Source organism: Phoenix dactylifera, chromosome 17 (assembly GCF_009389715.1).
Source record: "Phoenix dactylifera cultivar Barhee BC4 chromosome 17, palm_55x_up_171113_PBpolish2nd_filt_p, whole genome shotgun sequence".
Taxonomy (NCBI): domain Eukaryota; kingdom Viridiplantae; phylum Streptophyta; class Magnoliopsida; order Arecales; family Arecaceae; genus Phoenix; species Phoenix dactylifera.
This window is the reverse complement of record NC_052408.1, coordinates 7,961,026-7,983,286: the sequence shown is the minus strand read 5'-3', so window position 1 is coordinate 7,983,286 and position 22,261 is coordinate 7,961,026. Positions and strand designations below refer to the sequence as shown.

Sequence of the window (22,261 nt, the reverse complement as noted above, 5' to 3'; positions counted from 1 at the left end):
AGGAATGAGGTCCGATTCCATTGGAAAGAATGCCTTGGCTCATCAACACTGGAAACTAATAATTATCATTGTGTTTTCTCCATATTATCTGCGAGACTTTGGCAGGAAGGGCGAAGAACATGGAACTTCATAAGCCAGCTACCATTCCAGTCCATACAATGAAATAATCCTGACACATGTATCTGACAACCAAGCCTGAAACCAAAGGCCGAAACAACCACGACAAAACTCTAATCTGATGGATGAATACTCGCAAACATAAAAATAAGCTCAATGATGATAGAAATCACAACTACTTGTCCTGCATGGTCCTGCTAAACATGGAAAACAAGCTCAAGCAGTGACTAGAAATCCTCCACCGAAAAGACAAAATGATTAGAAATCCAAGTTTGTCAGTCATTATAGATATTCAATAATGTAGCTCGCACTGTACAAACACATCCAACTGTTTCACATGGACCTGTGCGTGCCAAAATTGGCACAAGGGGAAACCAAAAATGATCACCAGAGGCCACAGCATGAAGCTTTACTAACATGGCATGCTATGGAATTGTAGACAATGCATTGGAAAAATGTTTGTCAACAGCATATCTTTTGTACATGTAACACACCTAAAGAGGAACTTCGCTTGAGGCTTAGGCTATTACAGTCAAAATGAGTAGAGAAAAACTCTTTAGCACGTGAACCCAGTTCACAGCCATTTGCCAAGCAACACGAAGCAGCCCCAGAAAGAATTAATTTGTTGAAAGTTGACAAATCTGAGTGCCGGCATATAGATCAGACAGCTGCTTCAGAGTGTGTACAGTAGGCAATGGGTATACTGCATGCCCAGTCTCATGGCTGATCAGTAGAATATTTCACTGAACTAGGCAATGAAACTCTGCCTGGTTGACAAAAGTTGAGTCAGAGAACGAACATCCACTGTATGAACCCTTTAATAATTCCTATGAGAGAGAGAGACAGACCTGAATCACTGATAATTTATTTGATAAAAGTTCAAGAGCTGTAATCATTCAGGTCACAAGCCCACCATTCACGTCTTCCATGCCATCATCGGCCATCCAGATCAGCTTGGCCCAGTCACACCCATACATTCAAGTCTTGCATAAAACTTCAGCCAAACCGAACTTGTAAAGCTTGCTTCTAACAATGAAGAAGATATTCTGATTTACCAAAAAAAAAAAAGAAGATAGTCTGATTAACTAGAAATAAAATTATGAAAAGAAGAAAATCTTTTGAAAAAGAAATAAGCTAGACTAAGAAAGGAACAATTGGGCATGCATGTATGCATGAAAGGAATGAAAGAAGGTTGATGTCCCATAAGAATTAATGGAGTTAATGAAGTAAAGATAATGTTTTTAAAGCACAAGCAAATCAGTATGATTACCATTTATTAAAGGGAAAAAACACTGTTATCATGTCCATGAGAACAGTCACAAGTATATCATATTAGAAATCTTATCATAAGACAACTTTTGTTAAATTCCAGATCTATTTAGCATCTATATTGGTTGTTTTGAGTTAACTCCAAAACTCCAGCATTGCATCTACACTTCACTAGATGAAGGTTGTAAAGATTCGAGTTTTTTTTTAATTCAGATAAATAGACAGGAAATTTACTTTCTATCTCTAAAAGGACCATCAATTCAATTAAAACAAATCAAAAAAACGGGGCAAAGCACCTGAGCTTTCTAGAAACAATAGTTTAGAGGCAAATAATTTAGAAAAACAGCATTTGCATACATACTTTACTGCATGCAGCACAAAATGCACAACACTTCAATAGACCAGCTCCCAGATAGATGATAAGACTGAAGATCACACTGAATGACTAATCCCATCCATTTGAATCTCAGCATTATCTTCAGTTGTTGAATAAAATTAAAGCAGATGACTATCAAGTGGTTAGAACACCTGCCTAAATCAATTTGAGGTCCTGGTAAAACCAAGACACATCTAGTTGTTCCTAGTCAGGTAGTTTGGATGTCACTTCACATAGCATTTTTAACAGGGTCCAGAATTTATGCAATGAGGAATCAATGATAGACACTAACCAAAAGCTTCAACTGCTCTGATTTCACCAAATAGTAACAACACTTAACCAACAATGACACCAAAAACTCACCACAAGCATGCCTGCTTCCAGTTTATACCTGTATGCAAATTTTTGAGAGCTTAGAAATGCTTTCGCTCATGCTTAAGCGTGTACCATGCCATACCACTGGGTACCATTGCATGAAAAAAATACTTCTTTCATTAATTGCAGATACTTCAGCACCATATGAGAAACCAATCATACCTTTGAGTGAAGCAAGTTATCCATCAACCAGCAAAATATGGCAGTCAACCTGAACAATAACTAATCAGGCAAAATTTGCAATACCTCTGCATACCACCGCTAAAGGGGCAGCCAAGCCAGTACCATTCAGATGAGAAAAATTGTTACTCATGATCAAATATCACTCCTCACGACCAATACTAGGGATAATTTTTGGAAGTATCCTGAACGTTCCTGTTGAAGTTGGAGCACAATTACCAGAGAACTGTGATAGCTCATTTTCCAGCACTGAGTAAGCATCAGCAAAAGCCTGTTTCAATTTTTTAAGGAGATGAGATGTAATTCAACAAATCATTCTAACAATAAAATTAACATAGATGTAGCAGACCAAGATCATCAATGTAAATTCTCAATTTAGATGGCCCAATACATATTCTATGCTAGTATGATTTGGTTCGAGGTATGCCGTACCGGCCCGAACCCATACTTTTTGATAACTATCAAGAAACCTTTTTTTTAATCACATGTAGGGCTACTAAATATATATCAAAGATCGAGAAAAATTTGGAACTGCATTGCCTAAAGAAGGTAAACAATATTATAATCTTCTTCTCTAAATCCCCAGAAAAATTAACCAAGAAAAATAGAGACCACAGGTCCACAGTCATATCGTGTGACTGTGGCTTTAATGAAACAAACAAATAATAGATGAGGTAGTGAATTTTCAGCTGACCTTAATGCATTGGTGTACACGAAAGCAATTCCTCCCTACATTGTTAGCTGGATAAAGAGGATCATCAATATGAATTGGATCAATGCTGCCAAAATTCACATAATAAAATGATCCAGAAATTAGTTTACAATCAAATAAATGGAGGCCATGATCAATTCTATGACTAGAATCATTCTCTACCTGAGCCCTCTTTCTCGATTCATATAAACTCCACTTCCTTGAATTGAAATACGCATTTGACGTGGATCAAAAACATTCCTAAAGTTATAAAAACAAATTATAATGTTCAGTAATATGTTTGACTTTTGTACTAGACTGAAACCAGATACCTGTATAACACATCAATTTTGCAATGCAGTAGAAACTAAGTTGCCTATCCCTGTACATGACAAACAAACTTTCAAGCAATTTGTCCTCACCCAAAGAAGTAGAGAAAATCCATCAAAAGACTACCCAGGTTCTGCAAATAGCAAATGATTTAGATCATATAAGAAATCAAATATGATGCTTATTACATGTGAAGAATTAAAATCAGTCACTCAGGTGAATTTCATATACTTAAATTGTAGCCAGTACCAGACAAGTACGAGAGGGAACCAAACACGAAAAGAAAGATAAGCATGAGATTTATTTAGTAAAGTTGCTGTTATCTTGTGTCATTCATGGATACAGAAGCTTGAAATTCATTAAATAACTCCCTTGAAATTTACATATCATCAGACAACAAAGTTAGTTTTTTTTTGTAAAGAAAAAAAACCAAATGAATCAATAAAACTTAGGAGAAATCTTCCTTTTTGCAAAGACATTGCCTCCTTACCTAAGAAGCCTTGTCTTTCCAAAGATCCAGCAACTCTTGTTCAGTTCTCTTGACATTCACACTCATAACAAATCATTTCTTCTATTCATAACCACCACATCCCAGAAAATCAAGTTGTAGATGCAAATTTTGCACCCCGTTCTACTGCAAAAAGGAGTTGTCTATAGATACTCTCAAAAACATGGAGAGGATGCAAAAATGACTTAATGATCATCAACTTCACACGAAGAAATGGGAGCTTGGCTTTCCAATTAGAAAAGCACCTCATGTGCATCTTATCTTAAACAGTCATCTCCCAATAAATTCATCAAAGGAAAAGACCCAGATAGCAACCACCTCCTCCCTCCCTCTTTAAACAACAAAAATCATGCAAAGTTTACTCCATGGTACCGAAGAGTTGTTCTATGAAAAATGAACCTTACCCAAATAGAAAAAGAGATACGCAAAAACCCAACATTTTAGTGTTTGGGAGATTCTTATCATATACCTTCTTTTCCGTATATATAGAAGAGTTCCCTGATGTAGTACGATGCTAACTATAATATACAAATATAACTTATAAACTACCCAGATCAAAAGGTAATCAATCATTTGTTTAATGTTGGAGATGGACTCTTCGATAGTTATGTGGATAAGAAAAACTAGAAATGCTGGTATGTGTGATGTCACTAAACTTTGTTATACCGCAAACCATTAGTACTGCCTGAATGTAAAGTTAGAAATAGAACACAGTCAACCGGTGGTAAATTATTTCCCTTTATCGATGAATAAATGTTACAAATTTTACCTGGTTAACAGGCCGACCAATGTGATGTTCATGCTGAAGAAAGCGTGTAATTAACAACACCTGCATAAAGTCCAAAAAGGCATTAGGTTAAGTAGTTCCTGTGCCTCTTTCTAATAAAGATGTTAAATTGTGTATTACATTAGCTCAAAAAACATTTTCATTTAGATCTTTGAGGGATTTAATGTAGTTTGGTTGCATGGAAAAGGAAAATGCTTTTCCATGGAAAAGGAAAATTTTTCTGAGATCTAGCAATAAATTTTCCAAACTTATCAATTTTTTTTGAAACAACAAAAGGAAAACTAGAACTCCTAGAAAAGTTTTCTGAGAAATTGTACTTGCAAGTTGCAACCAAACAAACCTTTAAAAGATTAAGGATAAAACTTGATTTCCGTTCAGTCCAAGACATCATTATTCCAGGATACCATTAACCATGACTAATGTTATGGTCATGTCACACAGTAAAATTGGATTCCAGTAACAAACAGTTCATGTGCTTAGAAAATGCTAAGAGTTAATAGCAAGATTAAAAATGTAGAACAATGCCATCGGCAAAAAGATTGAAACAAAGAGCATCATAGAGGCTGCACAGGCATTATTTTAAGATTGTGTGCTCCTAGTCTCTTATGATGTTACTCTTAATGCTTGCCATCCAACTAATGTGGTTGGACCGCCTTATGCTAAACTATTAATGCAATCAAGATACAAGGAAGGATAGAAGGGGCTTGGACTGGACCTATTTTGGACCCTAAACATGCCAAATATCAACAAAAATAAACGGCTGCAAACGTTGTTCCTGAGAATAGCTTAATCAGGGAAATCCGTCAAGAATCTGCAGTTAGTATGTATAATATGCCAACCTGATATAGTTTGTAGTTTTATATTTGATATATCATTTGAGTAAGATTATGAGAGATTTGTGGTACTTGATCCTCATATCATTATCCAGCTTTCAAGATACCTAACTAAATATCTTAAACCCTCATTGTCCTCTCATCCATCTAGAATATACCATTGTGTTTCTTTTGTAAATTCCTTCACACACAACAACATAATAAACTTGACCAGGGTACGCGGAACCGATCGAACCGACGTACAGGCGGGGACCGGTACTGGTTCGGTACCGGTTGGAACCAGTACCAAACCGGCAAAAAAAAAAAATACGCGACGCGCGCGCACGGACACGCACGCATCCGCGTTTTAGCCATAGAGTGGCATTAAATGCCACTTTGTGGCATTAAATGCCCACGCGGGGCCACGTGGGCTCACGCTTGCGTGCGGTGCTGTGTGGGCTTGCTGCCCCACGCAGGCGCAGTTCCCTGCGCATGGAATAGCGCGCGGGCACGCTGCCCCGCTCGCAGACGCCCCTTTTTTTTCTTTTCTCTTCTTTTCCCTTCCCTTCTTCTTCCTCCTTCCCGAACTCTCCTCCTCTCTTCTCCTCTCTTTCCCTCTCTCCTCCTCTCTTCTCCTCTCTTTTCCCCATTCACCCAGGGGAAAAAGAAGGGGTCAGAACCGCGAGTAAGACGAGTGATCTTCGTCAGCCCGAGGGAGAAGGTCGGCCCGAGGCCCGATGCGACAGGTAGCCTTTTTCTCTTCTTCTTCCTCTTCTTCTTTCTTCCTCTTTTGTCCTCTTCTTCTTCCCCAATATCGGTACCGGGCTTGTACCAATTCGAACCGGACCGAATGGATTCGAAGCAGCTATCAAGTTGGCAGGCTTTGTATCCATCCTTAGGAAGCGCTCCCTTCATTCCAATTTCTTCCAGCTTTTCGACACCAGGCGGAGGAAAGTAGTAAAACCAGCCCTGCTTGATCTAACCCTCGTAAGTGAAGGGCGAGGCGACAGCGGCTTTGGTAGCATCCAGGCAAGAACCAGTTGTTTCAACCTAAACCCTGATGTCGAATTCAGACAGAAGCAGTAACCATCTTGCGGTCTTTCCCGTTAAGGCGGGTTTCTTGAACAAATACTTTTTTTGGAGGTCCATGCGAGCTATTAAATGTACCGGATAAGAAAGTCGCACCAGTATGAGGTTGTACCGGTGCTCACTGCACCGGTTTGTACCGGTACGTTTGGTGTCGGAACCAAATTTTATGGTTGTATTGTACCAGTGCTGGCCGGTACCGTTATGGTACAACCTGAATCGGTCGGTTTCAATCAGTTCAGCAGACCCTGACCTTGACCGATGTGAATTTGTGATCATAAGTTTTTCCTTTCTATCCTACTAATAAGACCATAAATGGTGTTACTACCACTATTTTGGTCTAAAAAGTACCTCGACCATACCATTTAACTCCTTTTAATGGTACTTTAACTTCTTACTGAAAGAAAAATAATTGATAGCTCTTGTTGAGTCTAAATTTTCTATTCCACTTCCATTCATGACATGTTCTTTTTGTTTTTGTAATTCCAAACTTTCATCTAGTTCTTAAGGTCAGACTAAGGCCATTAAGTCTCCTAGTGATCAAAGACCAAGAGAGCTGGACAAGTCCACTCTTCAGCTTTTAGCTAACTCTCCTATCGTTATTTGAGACACAAGCCCAACCAATGAAAATTTGTAAGGTTGCATAAGCAAGCAAGAATATCTTGTTTAAACGTGTCCTCCAAGCAGCAAACCTCCACATTAGATTCCTTTGCAGTAATCTCTTCCATGCCAAAACCTTGGTGTATCAAAGAAATTATGGCTGATAATGATTGGAAACGTGCAATGGATGGAAAGAAAGATGCACTCAAGTGTTATTGGGTATATGCAGTTAAGTATTTTCTTGATGAAACTCTTGATAGCCTCAGAAAGCAGAAGTGGTTACTAAGGCATAGGCATATGGTATGAGTGATAAATTTGGTAAATTGAAAATGTAATTATACAAGCTAAGAGGTCTAGGGGCTCATAGTTGGAAGGGCCTTGGACTCTGTGAATAAAAATTCAGGTTATACAAGCTAAAAGGTCCAGGGCTGATAATGGGCAAGCTGAAACAAAAGCAACTGGACCTTAATTTCATTGAGCCATACCCAAGCAAATTTGCACTTCGTACCTAATCAATCTCAAGGCAAATTATATTTAGAACAAGTAGAGGGTGGCCTTGACCTGGACCAAAGATCAAATTTGAAATGAAAAACAATGTCTGACAATAATTTAAAAAAAGGGTGTTCCAGTGGACGAGGCTCCTGGCACAACGAGGTCTGCAGAGTGTTAGACGTAGGCAACCTTTCTCTTCATGTTGAGATTGTTTCTGTGTTTCAAACCTATGAAACCCAGGTCATAATGGAGCAACCTCACCATTGCACCAACACCCACACTCTATGATAATAATATAACAATACAATAATATAATATAGACATAAATTCCTAAAAATGAACCCATCTTCATCTTATCCCTTCTTTTCCAGCCCTCTTGTTACAGCTCCTCAACACTCCCTCTATCCTCTGATGTTGCTATTCTTTTTAGTTATTGATTGAAAGAACCATCTCTCAGTGAAAATCCTGCATACAGAATCTGAAGATTTTCCAAAGCTAGATCTGTCCCTCCTTTGACTTGATGACAGATTTCTCGATATCAACTGTAGACAGGCCCAATGGCATTGGTAGTCCCATGCCCATGGTGACCATGGCCACCCATGGTGCCTAGCAACCTCACGCATGTCAATTTTGCAGAATTGGTAGTATACTGTGCCAGTAACCTTTTTAACCTTGACAATGCATTTGACCCTGAGTTCCCTCTTCCCTCTGAACTCTCTTATCAACTCTTACTCCTGTCTCCTCTGATCCCACACTCACCTCTTCATCCTCTCTGTCTCTCCCAATCTCCCCCTAAAATTGAAGTACTAGTTTTATATGTTAAGAGTAAGAGGGAGGAAGGGAGGCAAGAGTTCGTGCATATACAGTACACTGATCTGGACAATTTATCATGAAAAGAAAATATAGTTAAGACCAGATAATATCACGCACTAAGAGAACAGGTTTGGTCATTTCAGTATCACTAAAATAAAGGCAGGGATTCTCCAGCAGTGAGACACTGCCTCATTCAGTTTATAATAAAATGGCTAATGAGCAATGCACTTCCAAAGTTTAGGAAATGGATAAATTGTAACTCTGCTCATCTAGACAAACCACCAGTGGATGCAGTTAGATATTGCCAATATTTTAGTTTCCTTTTCCTTATAACCCAAGCAAAGAACACCAAATACCAAAAGAAGCAAATGACAAATAATGGAGACAGATCTTAAAAATAAAATATCTAGACATGACTTTTCTGCTAAGTCAGAGATAACTGACCCTGCACTTAAGTACAATAATATTAGAAATTACATAAAAACTAGTCAAGGTAAAATAAGAGCACCAAGATATTGCAGTTCAAACGAACTTCTTTAACGTTCATCGGAAAATTAAGTTTCTCAATAAAAAGGCAAACAAAATTAGCGTAACTTACCAAACAGTAAGAACTCAAACCACCAGAATAAGAGTGGTCCAAACTACGATCTGCCAGAAACTTCTTCAGTATCAAAGCAAGTGGTACAGAAGCAGGAAACTGCTGAGTGAGCTCTCTAACCTGCAAATTGAAATTAAGATGGAATTTACACAAGATACAATAACCATCATTATACCGTCACATATTTTAATGACCATCCTTCACCCTTCATTTTTCTGAGGGTCATATCTATGCATGGCATGACCAGGTGCAGATTGACACAGATCAATGCGGGTTGCCTAAGTGCCCTAAAGCTCATGATATGACTACGTGCCAACTGAGTCCCCTGCTTGTGTCAAAGTGTCAAATAACAAAATGGATAGACAAGCTAGTATGTTAGTTTGGACTCCACCCTATTGGAGCAGGCTCGGGAGTACATCACATAGAAAACCCAACAAACAACATAATTATCATTAATATGTATACAATATCAACTACATGTCTCCACCCCTATATTCATCATCACCCTGCCCCTCCACCCACACCACTTGGACTTCCCCCTGCTCTCTTTTTCTATATGGGAAACACAATCCAAAAGATATCCAATAATTACCTGGTATCTGATTAGATACCTGATTTACAACGAGTCCCGTATCAGAAAAAGGTTATCCACTATCAAATATGATGATTTCACTTCCAACCCACCTCTCTCTCTAATTGAACCCAAAATAGTCAACTAAATATCTATAACTACCCAGTACCCAATCCATATCCACTATCAAGTATGATATAGGCTTGTAGTTTAGGTTTGAGTTTGGGTTCAAACATGGATAAAAATTAACAGGCCCAGACCCAGCCCTTTCCCACCCCTAAATATGGTAATGGTGCCTAAGAATGAGTGTACTCAAGTCTAAGCTCCAAAATCTTTATCAAATTCAAACAAATTAAACGCGCATTTCCACCCAAATAATCTATAGAGAAATAGAAGATATGGCTTCAATTATATAACATCTCTTCCTCCACATAATTCAACAAATAAAGTTGCTAAAAAACGCAACCACAAAAAATATTTTAAAGTCCATATGTTCGGAACGAAGCAAAAATTGGATTTATGACATCAAAATAATTTTTCGTTGCTCAACAAGTATTTGCTAATTGAAAAAATCAACTTGCCTAGTTTAATTTCAGCATTTTAATTTTGTACCTTAAAATCTCAACTTCCAATAAAGAATCAAGAAAACTTAGCGATATATAAAAGAAAAACAAGAACAGTTTCTTTCAAGCCAAATAGTCAAGCCAAGTAATGTGTAGCCCACCATATATAGTCACAGATATCTTCTGAATATACATACAAAATTCTAGTATGATAAATAGAATTCATTTAATTGCGTATTCAAAGAGCATACAACCTTGCACCTAAAAGAAGGAAAAAAATCCAATGCAAAAGAAGGAAACAAATTTCTCTACAATTTACAAATACAAAAAATGTTGAAAGACAAAGATTACCAGTTCAGAAGTTTGGAGTCCTGTATGTGATGGTGACTTGAAGCTGATATCGAGATGAATTGATTTCACATCAAAAGGGTCATCCTTTTTCATCTTTGAACACATTGGCCAGGAGGTATTGACTGAACTACACAGATCTGGACCAGGGATGCTTTGTTTTCCAGGCATCTTGGTTGAACATGCTTCTGGTGATTCGACAATGGAAGAATTTTCATTTGAAAGATTAATATCATGAGCAACTTCTGCCACAAGCATGATGACAGGTATCTGGACACCAAATGTTTTGGATAAGAACATAAGTTGACAGTGAGATTAGTGAGCCAAAGTAACAAGAAAAGAAAGAATTTTTCAAAGGAGAAAACTATGAGGGAAAAAAGAGGCATTACTGCAGTGTTTTCTATGGTCTTTAGGGAGTCACTTCTAACCCAATCTTGGTTTGCAAGGTACCTAGCAGCATGCTGGAACAAAACCAGAAGAGTAATCAGTACTTGGGAAAAGCCACAGAATGGATTCTGATGAGTAGCACCACTTTAAAGAGGCAAAGAACGGAAACTCAAAATTCTCTACATCACTTCAGCAATATAATCCATGGTTTTATTTTCAACCAAGCTACCGAGGGGACGACAGAAATGTTCCGACAATTGTTAACCATGACCTATCGATTCTCAAAATTGCAGAATTGAGGTTCTATGGAAATTAAACATTCTCTTCTATATATGAGTCACAGTAAATGAAAATATACAAAATAGAAGAATTTGGCCAGACAACATGAAGAGAATAAATTTTGTTGTTAACGACTTTCAACCATCCAACCAAATACTCTACCAAATATTACAAACCATCCATCAAACATATGAATCAAGGTCTGCCATGCCGGTACTAAAGCTTGTACCGGTCGGCCGGCGGCACTGTTCGGTACGACCCCTATGTCGTTCCGTTCCGAGCCCGTACCGACACAGCGGAGAGGACGAGGAAGAACGAGAGAGAAAGCGAGAGGGGGGGAGGAAGGGAAAGAGAGAGGGAGGGAGAGCCATCAGAAGCCTTCGAAGGGTGCTAGAGGGGCCCTGAAGGGCCGGAACAGGGGCTCCGCCCTTCGGACTCCTGTTTTACTTCAAACAGGAGTCCATCGGGGTTCACTTTTTTATTTTAAAAATTTTAAGTAAAGTCGGCAAATTTTAAAAATTTTAAGCGAAGTCAACAAACCCCTTGTCGACTTCACTTAAAATTTTCAAAATAAAAAAAGGCCCCGATGAACCCTTGTTTCAAATGAAACAGAGGTCTAGAGGGTGGAGCCCCTACTCCAGCCCTTTAGAGCCCCTCCGGCAGCCCTCCCTCCCTCTCCCTCTCCCATCCTCTTTCCCTCTCTCTTTTCCTCTCTTTCCTTCTCCCTCTCCCCCCACCTGCTGATTTACCATTTTGAATACCAAAACCATCCCGGTCCGCTGCCAGCATGGCTTGGTATGCCCCGAACCGGACGATTCAGGACGGTTCCGCATTCCTTGATATGAATACTTGTATCCGCTGATAAACTTGAACCTTACTTTATAATTGAGGTAGAAAAAATATAAGAAAATTCAAAGAAGCAATGCATGTTCAAATGGAAAAACATCTTAATATCAATATATTGGAGGAAAAGAGTAATTCACAGAAGTGATTAAACAGATGAATTTTTATGTACCAAAAAAAAACAAATAAATTTTTAACAGCTTTATTATCTAGAATTACCAAATAATGTGATGTCTTTGCCCGGTATATCCTTGAGAATACTCAGCATAAAGTAAACTTAAGGTAAAATAGAAAGGTTTAGATCTACAAGGGCAAAAAAAATAAAAAATTGAAGAAATGGATTGAATTCAACAGAAATAAACCATTATGAAAAATTTCTATAAAAAACAATCTATTTCTGTCTTCTTCTTTACATGAAGAGGTAAAATAATATGCACAAATATCCATTAGGAAAAAAATCAGCTACAAGGTAGGTTTTATGAGGTGTAACCATAAAATTGGGATAGGAGAGCCTCAATTCAGGATCCAATGTGCCTTCAGTTCCAATGTTAGAGAATGTTATGATAAGAAGATAATTATCAACCAGAACGATCACAAAGATAAAGCATGACATATATGCAACATAACTTGTGCATAGAAGCAAATCAAGCAAGATACCTGAAGGCATGTTTCCTTGATACCATTACGACCTTCCAAAATTCCAGCTTCTTTGATAGGTTCCTGACAAACAATCACACTTGTTGATTTTCAAATTTCGACAAAATCAACTGTACACAATAATGATGAGGATTTTTCTCTGAACTATGGCATATCGCTCACCAAATTCCGTACTGGAGGAAGAGAGACCACAAGATCCACATCACTAGTTGGAAGAGCTAAACCAGTTGCGTTAGAACCAAATATATTCATCCGAGAGCGAGGCCAGAGCACCTGAAGAGATCGCGTGACCCTCTTGACAGCCCAATTAATGTAGGGTTTCCTGACCAGATTCTCAGCAGCAACCTTAGATTTACCATCAATAATGAACCAGCAATTACCTTGGAGTCAAGATGATGAATACAAACAAAAATTTAAAGATGGCATAATGTATAAAGAAGTTAAAATCTTGGTAGGTCTATGAAGCTTATGTGTGTTATGAATGTCCTTTATGTTTTACTATTAACAAACTGCTCAATCCATTCAGATCATGTGCATCTTGTGTAATGATATTAAATGCCCAAGCAAGAGTGAGAGTACACTGTGGTGATGTCCAATGTGGGTGCAACTGATATGGGCAAGGCAAAATTTAGCAAGATAAGCTTTACTTTGTCAAAAAATGCCATACCTGCTTGCAGAAAAGATCAATTTCCTTGTGAAGAAGATTGTACATCATAGACAGGGACATCTTAATGGATGGACAATTCAATAAATCAGGAGGTTGCAGTGGTAATGCAACATCTGGCTGCAACATCAATTTTTCAATAGAAAATCAGAATATAGACAAACAAGATGTATGAGGAAACCATTGATGAAATAGCTCATACATGTTCTTGATCACGAGCTAGATGGGAAATTGTGATAAGATGATCTTGCAACAAAGACCCTTGAATAGATTGCACCATTGGAGAGGTAGCAAGCCCTTTCTTTCGCCATTGAGGCCAAACAACTTCAGCACCATCCAAACAAAGTCGAGTTTCCTTAGAATTACTTTCATCAGAATACCAACTTCTCATACCCCAATGCCTAGGACTTGAGCTACCAGACCTTACAACAGGAAAGCCTCGCTTTCTAGATTCACCAACTGGAGACGGTGGTGGAGGTTGAGGTACTCGAGGAACACAAAGTACCACCGGGGATGGAGGTCGCTTGATGTGAGGGGTATCCCTCCTAGTAGAAGATACACATGGGCTTTTATGATCATGACCAACCCTAAATTCAGATCTTGAACCCCTTCTTGATATACTTGGAACAATGATAGGCGGCAACATTGAGTATGGAAGTGTATCCCCTTTCATGCCTTCAACACCATTAGGTGAATCATTCACAGATATTAATGCTTTCTCTTCAGGACCGTCAGACACTGATGATGAGGGGTTCAGTACCTTCCCATTGATGTCATTTCCTGGCATAGAATAACTAACAGACTGGTGTCCAGGTCTCAAAGGATCAAATGGTGAACAAAATGGGGCAGCAGATGGTGAGGCCAGACCATTTGTATTATAGGAAGCAGGTAATCCAGGCATGCCAATCATATCGTCAATAGTTCTATTCATATCTGCTTCATGCCAAGCCCAAGCACTGTCTTCAGAACTGTGAGAAGGTGGGCGAGAAAGGCCTGTTCCAACATGTTCAGCAGGATTCCAGTACATCACTCCACCACCAAAAAATTGATTATAATCCCTTCCAGAAAATGCATGGGTTTCGTATTCTTCTTCAGAAAACCAGTAACTTTCAGTATCATCTGCCAAATCAGAAGTGTTTTTCAAATCACACACATCTAGAATATCCCCAGGATGCTTCCTCTCATTTTCACTAGAGGTACCATTAATTTGCAGTCCATGAGTGGCAAATCCTGAGCAGAACGAAGACTGCAGCCTTGGAACATATCCAGAGTCATAGTTTACTGTCACAATCTGACTCAATCTACTATAACTTTTGACCATAGGAGGCCAGTCATAGCTCATGGGCAAAGTTGGAGAAGGTAAAATTTGACTGCGTTCTCCTTCAATTGTTGGATTTCTTCCCTGATGCCTCAAAGGCAGAAAGGACTGATGAAAGCGACTCGGCCATTTGTGACCAACATCCAGATGTAATCTGTCTGTGGCAGCTGGGAGAAGCTGTGAGTTAACAGATGTAAAATTAGGTGGTGATATGGCAGGCCACTCAAATGAAGTGCCTCCCATAGAACTTGTGTGGTTATAGGCATAAGACCCACCAAAATCACTCTGGGCTACAGTATTATTCTCACTCATAACACCTTGAACTAAGTTTGAAGGAGCAGCATGCTGTGAACTGGTGTCACTTATATCCTGAGAACTACAATGCTCATGTTTTTTATGAAATGCACCAGTCTCAAGCTCACTTGGAGGCATGGAAGGGCTCACTACTTCGCATGCAGTCATGCTCCCGGAACAAATTATGGAAGAATTAATATGACGTACAAGTTTCTCACAACAAATATTACTGTTAATCAAAGAAGATCCTGAAGATATCTGTGGGCTGCCTTTAGCCATTGTAATAGAGTTATGGTCATCTGATTTGTTTGAACTCATACTACATTTCACACTAGTACAACAGCAATTCGCTATAGAATGATGGTTAGTATCTAGCTGGGTATTCATCATCTCATTCTGATCCACAATACCAGACTTATCAGAATCATCACAGAAATTAGAAACAGGAGATAGGTTATGCCTCCCAGCAGAATCTTTGGTACTGGGTAAAGATTCTGCCAATTCACTTTCTGCAGCAACAGATGTAATGGCAGTTTTCTTGTTCTCAAGTTCAGAAAATCCAATTTTCACCAAGGTAGGAGTTTTACTTTTAGCTCCTTTTCTTCCACCCTTTTTCTTACTTTTATGGCCCTTGCAGTCAGCCAAAACTGCAGCATGCTCCTAAGTAACAACAGTATATATTAACACTTAAACTAATGCATATGCTGGAAATACATTAGAATTAGAAGACTTACCTTCTCAACTTTTGTTAATGGAGTTTCCTTCTCAGGATCTTTCTTCAGAACACAAGGATTAGCTGTCCTTGTCTTCTGATTATCCACTATTGAGGGAAGTTTTCCTGGGGGGCAAAGCCCATAGCTGCTATCAATTGCACAGTCTGTTCCATATCCTTCATCCTGCAAATGAAGTCATCAAATTATTTATCACTAAGTCTTGTCAATATACAAACAAAAAAAAGAATTGCTGAAAGCAGGTGAATACCATAGAAGTTTTGTGTAATGTTGGATCAACCTTGGATGGCTTAGGAATGGAACTTAGCTTTTTTGAACTGCGATATTTGTTCTTCCCTCTCCGACAACCAACATTGGACTTCTCTTCACTTTTGTACAGGATGGCATTTAACCTTACATCTCCCATAAGTTCAAGATTTATATAATTAATGGAAACAACCATTAGGAGTCCTCGCAGCTTTCTTATTATACAATCAGAAAAGGTGTCAACAGATTCTACTGTGCTGAAAAATAATGCCTTGTCTTCATATTCACTAAGCCAATATGTTAAAAAAGTAGATATCTCCTGAGCCACTAGCAACTTATTCAAACAAATGGCCAGGGTTTGTGGTCTTCTAGAAGATGGTGCAGTGATGATATCCAAGCACAAATCTGGATTCCTTCTGGACAATGACTGCTTCCCCCTTTGCCAAGATGCTGTTGGACCATATCTTAGTTGCAATTCAGCTTCAAGTTTACAACAACAAACTTCATTCCTCAAAGCAATGCCTGACCCTTTAACAATCTCATTTGCCTGAAAAATTATAGTTTTCACATATCAGCAATTATGGATGCATAAAAAGAAGATGTTTTCCAGTAGAGTATCAATTATTATGAGCTGATATTCATCTCATCAATAAAAGACAAGAATTCAAGAAAATCTTTATAGTTCCATATAGAAATTGGCAGTTTCTTTCTTTGTTTCATAATTCCATTCAAGGGTGGAAGCACCAATGCCGATACCTTGCAGGTACAGCATAGACTAGTACAGCATTGTATTGTACCATCACATGGTATGCCTCTTGGTGCCATCACAGAAAAAGAAGGTGATGTATCATGTATTGGTATGGTACAAAGGGGCATACTGATACCAATACAGTAAGCTAAGCAGTAAGCACTGGCAACTAAACCCTTAGACTATCATTGACAAGAGGCAAAAGCATGGATAAGGCACAAAAAAAGGGAAAAATGATGCACTCCACTTATTCCTTATCAAATTAGTATCAAAAAAATACTGATCCTCCCTTCTTTTTCTGGCAACAACGTGAATCTTCATCTAATAACTACGGAAATGGTATAATAAGCCACTCCATAATTAACTTTGAGTGGCGGGTAATTGCAAGTTGATAATTTTTAGATGAAAGACATTCTTTCGCTCATAGACTAATTATGTGCCTTTACATCTTACTTATGTATGGATCAAGGGGTAGCTTTGAACCAAGCATAAAGTAAGCCCGGTATATTATAAAGCCGGTCTCGGACCTCATCTACAAAGTTCAAAAATAATCATCAATGTCCAATATATCGACCACTATCTTTCATTATATACCTATTTCCGAAAGAAAGAAACCTATGATCCAAAACCAGTAGATCCATCGGTCAGCAAAAAATTCCCAAATATGCATGAGGCTAACCAAAGAAGAATGCTATACTATGATAGAATTCTATTCTAGGCCCATGAATTCCAGCTTTGCCTTTTGGGAGGAGCGGCGGAGAGGGAGGGAGTGGTGGGAGCCCAACGAATATTTTATATACCCTTGAATATAACAAACTTATTTGGTGGACTAGTGCAATGTTTATGCAGTCCGTAAATAGTGCAAACATTCATGGGCCATAACTTTACTAGGTTATTTGGTGTGTTAGAAAAATGTCTTACTTCAAAATGTAATATAGATGTAAGCTTGTTCTTGTTTTATAGTCTAATAATATCAGTGGTAATTGTCCTCTCGGTTGTAGTTTACCATCCTTGGAGCATGAAAATTTTTTGGGAACATGGGAACTTTCAGGGTCCACAATGTTTAAATCGAGATGAAAAGAAAACATGGGTCTAAATTGTACATGAAAACACAGGAAATTTGGACATACTAAAAAGAATGATCTCACAAAAATGAACTACAATACTTACTAAAAACATAGCCTACACCAATTTTCTAAAGTTCATGACCATCTCTTTCATGCTCTTAAACCACTTTCATAGAAATATCTGATTTTCCTCTTCACAAAAACAAATCAAGTGTGAATTTTTAAGCACAAAGTAGAACTCCCAATGGATTCTGTACTATCAACCATGCTACCTTAAGGCCCCACTTGGAACCAGCATAAAGGGTGGTTATCCCCATTTAAATCTGAGATAACAGCCAAACAAAGTGAGCTATCTCACTGGTTTAGCTTATCCCTCAAACTAGGTCAACACAAGCTTAACCCAGCTAAACCAGGTGCATCTTGTACCTTAGGTACTTTGGTATACGTTTATACCGGAAATAAGTGGGGTAATTTAGCCCGGCATTTACCAAGAGAAATGACAGCTATGCCCTCGATTATCTCCCTTTTATTTACAATAATTCAAAATACAAAATAATATTAACAATATAAGATGAATATATTATTAATTCAAATTTAATAACATAATATATTATATTATTATATTTTAATAGAGTTGATAATACAAAAATAATGCATCGATGGTCCAAGATATCTCATGTCATGTTTAATATTATACTGTCCTACGCAAATATTATTTGATAATTAATAATATAATATAATACAATACAATATCTTAGTTGTAGTTAATAATGTAAAAATAACTCATCTACTATTGGAATAAATTATAATATTATTATGTCATCCTTGGCCAATGATATTGCATGGCATGTTTTGTTACTTTATTATGGTTATGTAAATATTACTTCAAAATTAATAACAAAATGGGAAGGGCAAGCTTGTCCACTTTCTAAAAAATTCACTCTTATTCTCAAATAAAACCCAAACAGCATTCTGGTATCCCTTGTCCGTATCCAAACGCTCAAGCAGGAGGGACAACCCTATTTTTTTCCCAAAGAGCAAACATGATATGCACCAGCTAAATCCTCTGTAGACTACACCATCAGGTTTGGAACTCTCCCTTATCCCTGTTTTGCCTATCCTGCTTCTAAACAGGGCCTAAAAGATCATTTTCCTTGGCAAGAAGCTGCCCCTGTACCTGGTTACTCAGATTAGTATGAGTAAACAAAACGGCATGATAAAAGGAGCATGCTTGTAGAGCAACACAAACCACTGTCTAGACTTAATAAAAACCCAATGTTTAATAAAGATGCACCTAGTGGTGATGTTACCAAACAGCAGGAAGGCCTTTGCAGTTCCACTAAACAGCAGAAATCAAAGTTAGGTTAAAACTGACCGAGGTCAGCAATTTATAAGTAAAACCTGGCTCCAGTTCCTGCAGCAATTCTGACTTTCTCTCACTGAGCAACTGACAAGTAAAAATCACATGGCAAGCCTTTGAGGACAAAAGCCCTTACAAGTATTCAGAGATAAGATTGTAACACCCCTTTCACATTCTCTATTATGCACTCAGATGAAAGAATTGTCAATTGACATGAAGAATAGTTCATACATTGAAATTGAGTCACAAGCTTACTAAACTAGACATTCTTTTTTTACAAAAAAAAAGAGATATCAATCCTCACATTGTTAAGATTTCATCATTAGTTATTCAAAGGAGGAAAATATTCTCCTTCTCTTCTTAGTTTCCATTGATGATATGGTAACTCTTGCAGTTTGAAACAGAGATTGGGGAATAAGAACAAAAGCTCCAACAGAAAGCCCAGATGGTAAAGCAATTACCAGAGATTTAGCTGCCTTCCCTAAAAAAGCTTTGAAAATCTTCTTCCTCTGTCCGGGATCCAACCCCGTCCACCAATCCAAGCACCCCTTCTTCCTCCAAAAGGCATTGGCAGCCACGCCAGCTACCCCAGCCTTCTCCTTCGCTGCCTTCCCCGCCTTCGGCTTCTTCCCTCCATGGGAGCTAAGCCACGCCTGCCTCAACCCCACCTCCATTCGATTCGCCACGAATGCCTCCAAGCTGTAGTACCCCTTATCCTTCAACCACGGCAGCTCCGCCCAGGGGGCCCCCAGCCCGTTCACCTCCCCTCTAAGGAACCTCCCGCCGGAAATTCCATCCATAACCTCCACGAACCGGTCCGCATCGGCGACCAAGTCCTCGGAGACCGTGAGGGAGTCCAGGGGGCACTCGGCGGTCTGCTCTTCCTCCCGGGACCCGAAGAGGCGAAGGGATCGGGCAAGGGTGAGCTCGGCGGTGGAATCGGCAGCAGCGCGGGCGAGGAGGCCGTGGGAGCGGCGGAAGCAGAGGGAAGGGAGGGAGGAGGAGGAGGGGGAGGGGAGGTCGGGGAGGAGGAAGAAGAATCCGTGGCCGTGGCGGCGGAGGCGGGAGAGCATCTGGAGGAGAACACGGACGAAGTTGGGGTCGACGACGGTGAGGGCGGACTGGCGCTGGGCAGCGGAGAGGGCAAAGAACCACCGGAGGACGGTGGCGCGTGGACCCGGGCTAGGGTTAGGGATTGAGGAGTTATAGAGGGCGATATGGGCGGTGAGAGAGTCGAGGAGTTGGTGAGTATCCATGGCGGACGGCAGCATCGGTCGGAAGGCGTTTGTCTGTTTGTCCGAGAGACGGAAATAAAGGTCGGTAGAGTTTTGGGAGTTACAGAGGTGGGTTGGTGGGAAGGAGAGGTGAGTTTGGCGTTTCGGCCACGTGCCACGTTATGATCTCAACAAGCAAGGTTCTGATATGTGTTAATATGACGAGTTTCAACTTTGTTTGGACTTTAAAGTTTTGGAGATCCAATCGGGTCCCTCCAAGGAACCGGTTCCGGCTAGTTAACCCGCTTCGTTGGGGCACACCACTGAGCGCGCCCGGCCCGCTCGAGCCTGAACCTTTTTTGGGCAAAAATTTATGCCTGCCAGGTTTGGCTCGGTCTGGAAAATTAGGGTCATTTAATAAAGAGGACAGGCTCAGGCTCGGAGATTTAAGCCCGGTTGAGGCTTACCCGGCTCGAATTTTTTTTTTTTGATGCTATTAGTTTATATTTGATGTATTATTAAATTTAATTGATAATTAAAAAATATATTAGCATCAATATTTAATTATCCGTGTTTTATATTTTTAATTGTTATTAAGTATTTTTTTTAATATTTTAAAAAATAAAAAATATTCATAAAAGTTGAGATACAGATTTAGTCATTCTCGAAGGCTCCTTTTACTTTTAAAAGTCTTGGAATCTAATTTTTTTATGAATTGAAGCAAATAATCTGTATTATCTAATTAGTGACTAATTTCTTTGTTCTTTTATCTTATAGTGATTATAATTTTATTTTGCTACTATAGGGATACAAACTTCCTGCCAGATTGTGGATTTCGAGTGTTTTTAAGTTTTTATTATGATAATTAATGAATTAAAGAATTTTATATATATACAAAAACTTGCTAGTTATTGACTTTTCAAAAGAAATAGTTTTATGTTTTTTGACGGTATACTTGGAAGTTCTCTTACAATTATCCTTCAATTCAAACATAAAGCTTATTATAGTCTAAACAAATATGTAACGAACATCAAGCATTTGATAAATATATATTTAATGTTCAATAAATACATATTGTCCATAAGAAAAAATAAATCTAATATTTTCTTGCAAAATAAATATTTACATAAATTTTTATGTGATTCTCAATTGTAAAATTTGTATAAAAAGCTATTTACTCATTGATTTTGTCTTGTTTATTGAAAATTGAGAGTTAAATGATGAAATTAGACCATCCAACCATTTTCTAGCATTGTAGAGATATCTTGAATTCAAATCTTGGATATTGCATCCACTGGAATCAAGATAAATGCAAGTGGTATATCTTCTATTTCTCTTAAAAGCCAAAATTATAAGTAGATATTGTTTAAAATAATTATTTTAAAATTACATTGGAAAAGATGAACTCAACACATCTATCTAAATTTAACTAAGGCTTAATATCTTCTAGATCATCTTTTTTTTAATTTGTTCTCAATTAATGTTGCATTTACTTTTTCTATGAATGATTTTATTTATTATTCTATCTCTTTTTATATTATCAATATTCATCTCAACATGCCCAATCCGGCCATTCTTATTTTGTGCATATATTGTTTTCTAAGTAATCACTATTCTATATCATAAAGCATAACTCATCACATGGTTATCCTATAAAGTTTTCTCATCAACTAGATATGTATTTTATGATTATATAATATCTTTGTTGCACCACTCTATTTTATCCAACATGCTTAAATTCTATAGATAATATCTTGTTCAATCTCTCTTTTTTATGAACATTCTCAATTCGATGGCAAACATCTTATATATATATGTTATTTTCTAACTTGCCAAAATTCTATACTATAAAGTATATTTGGTTACATGATTAACTTATCAAATTTTCTCTTCAACTTGACAGATATTTTACAATCACATAATATCTTTATTACATT

General features: G+C 38.2%; 1 protein-coding gene across 20 annotated transcripts; it reads right to left on the bottom strand.

Annotated features, from left to right (window-relative positions):
- Positions 1-372: 372 nt before the first annotated feature.
- Positions 373-20,536, bottom strand: LOC103712263. 20 transcript variants are annotated; one of them, XM_039114843.1, is made up of 18 exons: positions 19,572-20,534; positions 15,940-16,482; positions 15,693-15,854; positions 13,549-15,618; positions 13,350-13,466; positions 12,845-13,027; positions 12,683-12,745; positions 10,906-10,977; positions 10,520-10,786; positions 9,035-9,154; positions 4,616-4,675; positions 3,431-3,471; positions 3,192-3,269; positions 3,012-3,096; positions 2,055-2,588; positions 1,748-1,966; positions 966-1,163; positions 373-884 (listed from the first exon to the last, which is right to left on the bottom strand). In XM_039114843.1, the coding sequence occupies exons 1-15, from the start codon at positions 20,379-20,381 to the stop codon at positions 2,460-2,462; spliced, it is 4,800 nt and encodes a 1,599-aa protein (XP_038970771.1). In that variant the 5' UTR covers positions 20,382-20,534; the 3' UTR covers positions 373-884; positions 966-1,163; positions 1,748-1,966; positions 2,055-2,459. The 20 variants fall into 20 exon arrangements, with proteins under 20 accessions (XP_038970771.1, XP_038970772.1, XP_038970773.1 ...); XM_039114844.1 differs by having other exon boundaries at positions 966-1,966; positions 2,055-2,153; positions 2,300-2,588; XM_039114845.1 differs by lacking the exon at positions 1,748-1,966 and having other exon boundaries at positions 2,055-2,153; positions 2,300-2,588.
- Positions 20,537-22,261: the final 1,725 nt, after the last annotated feature.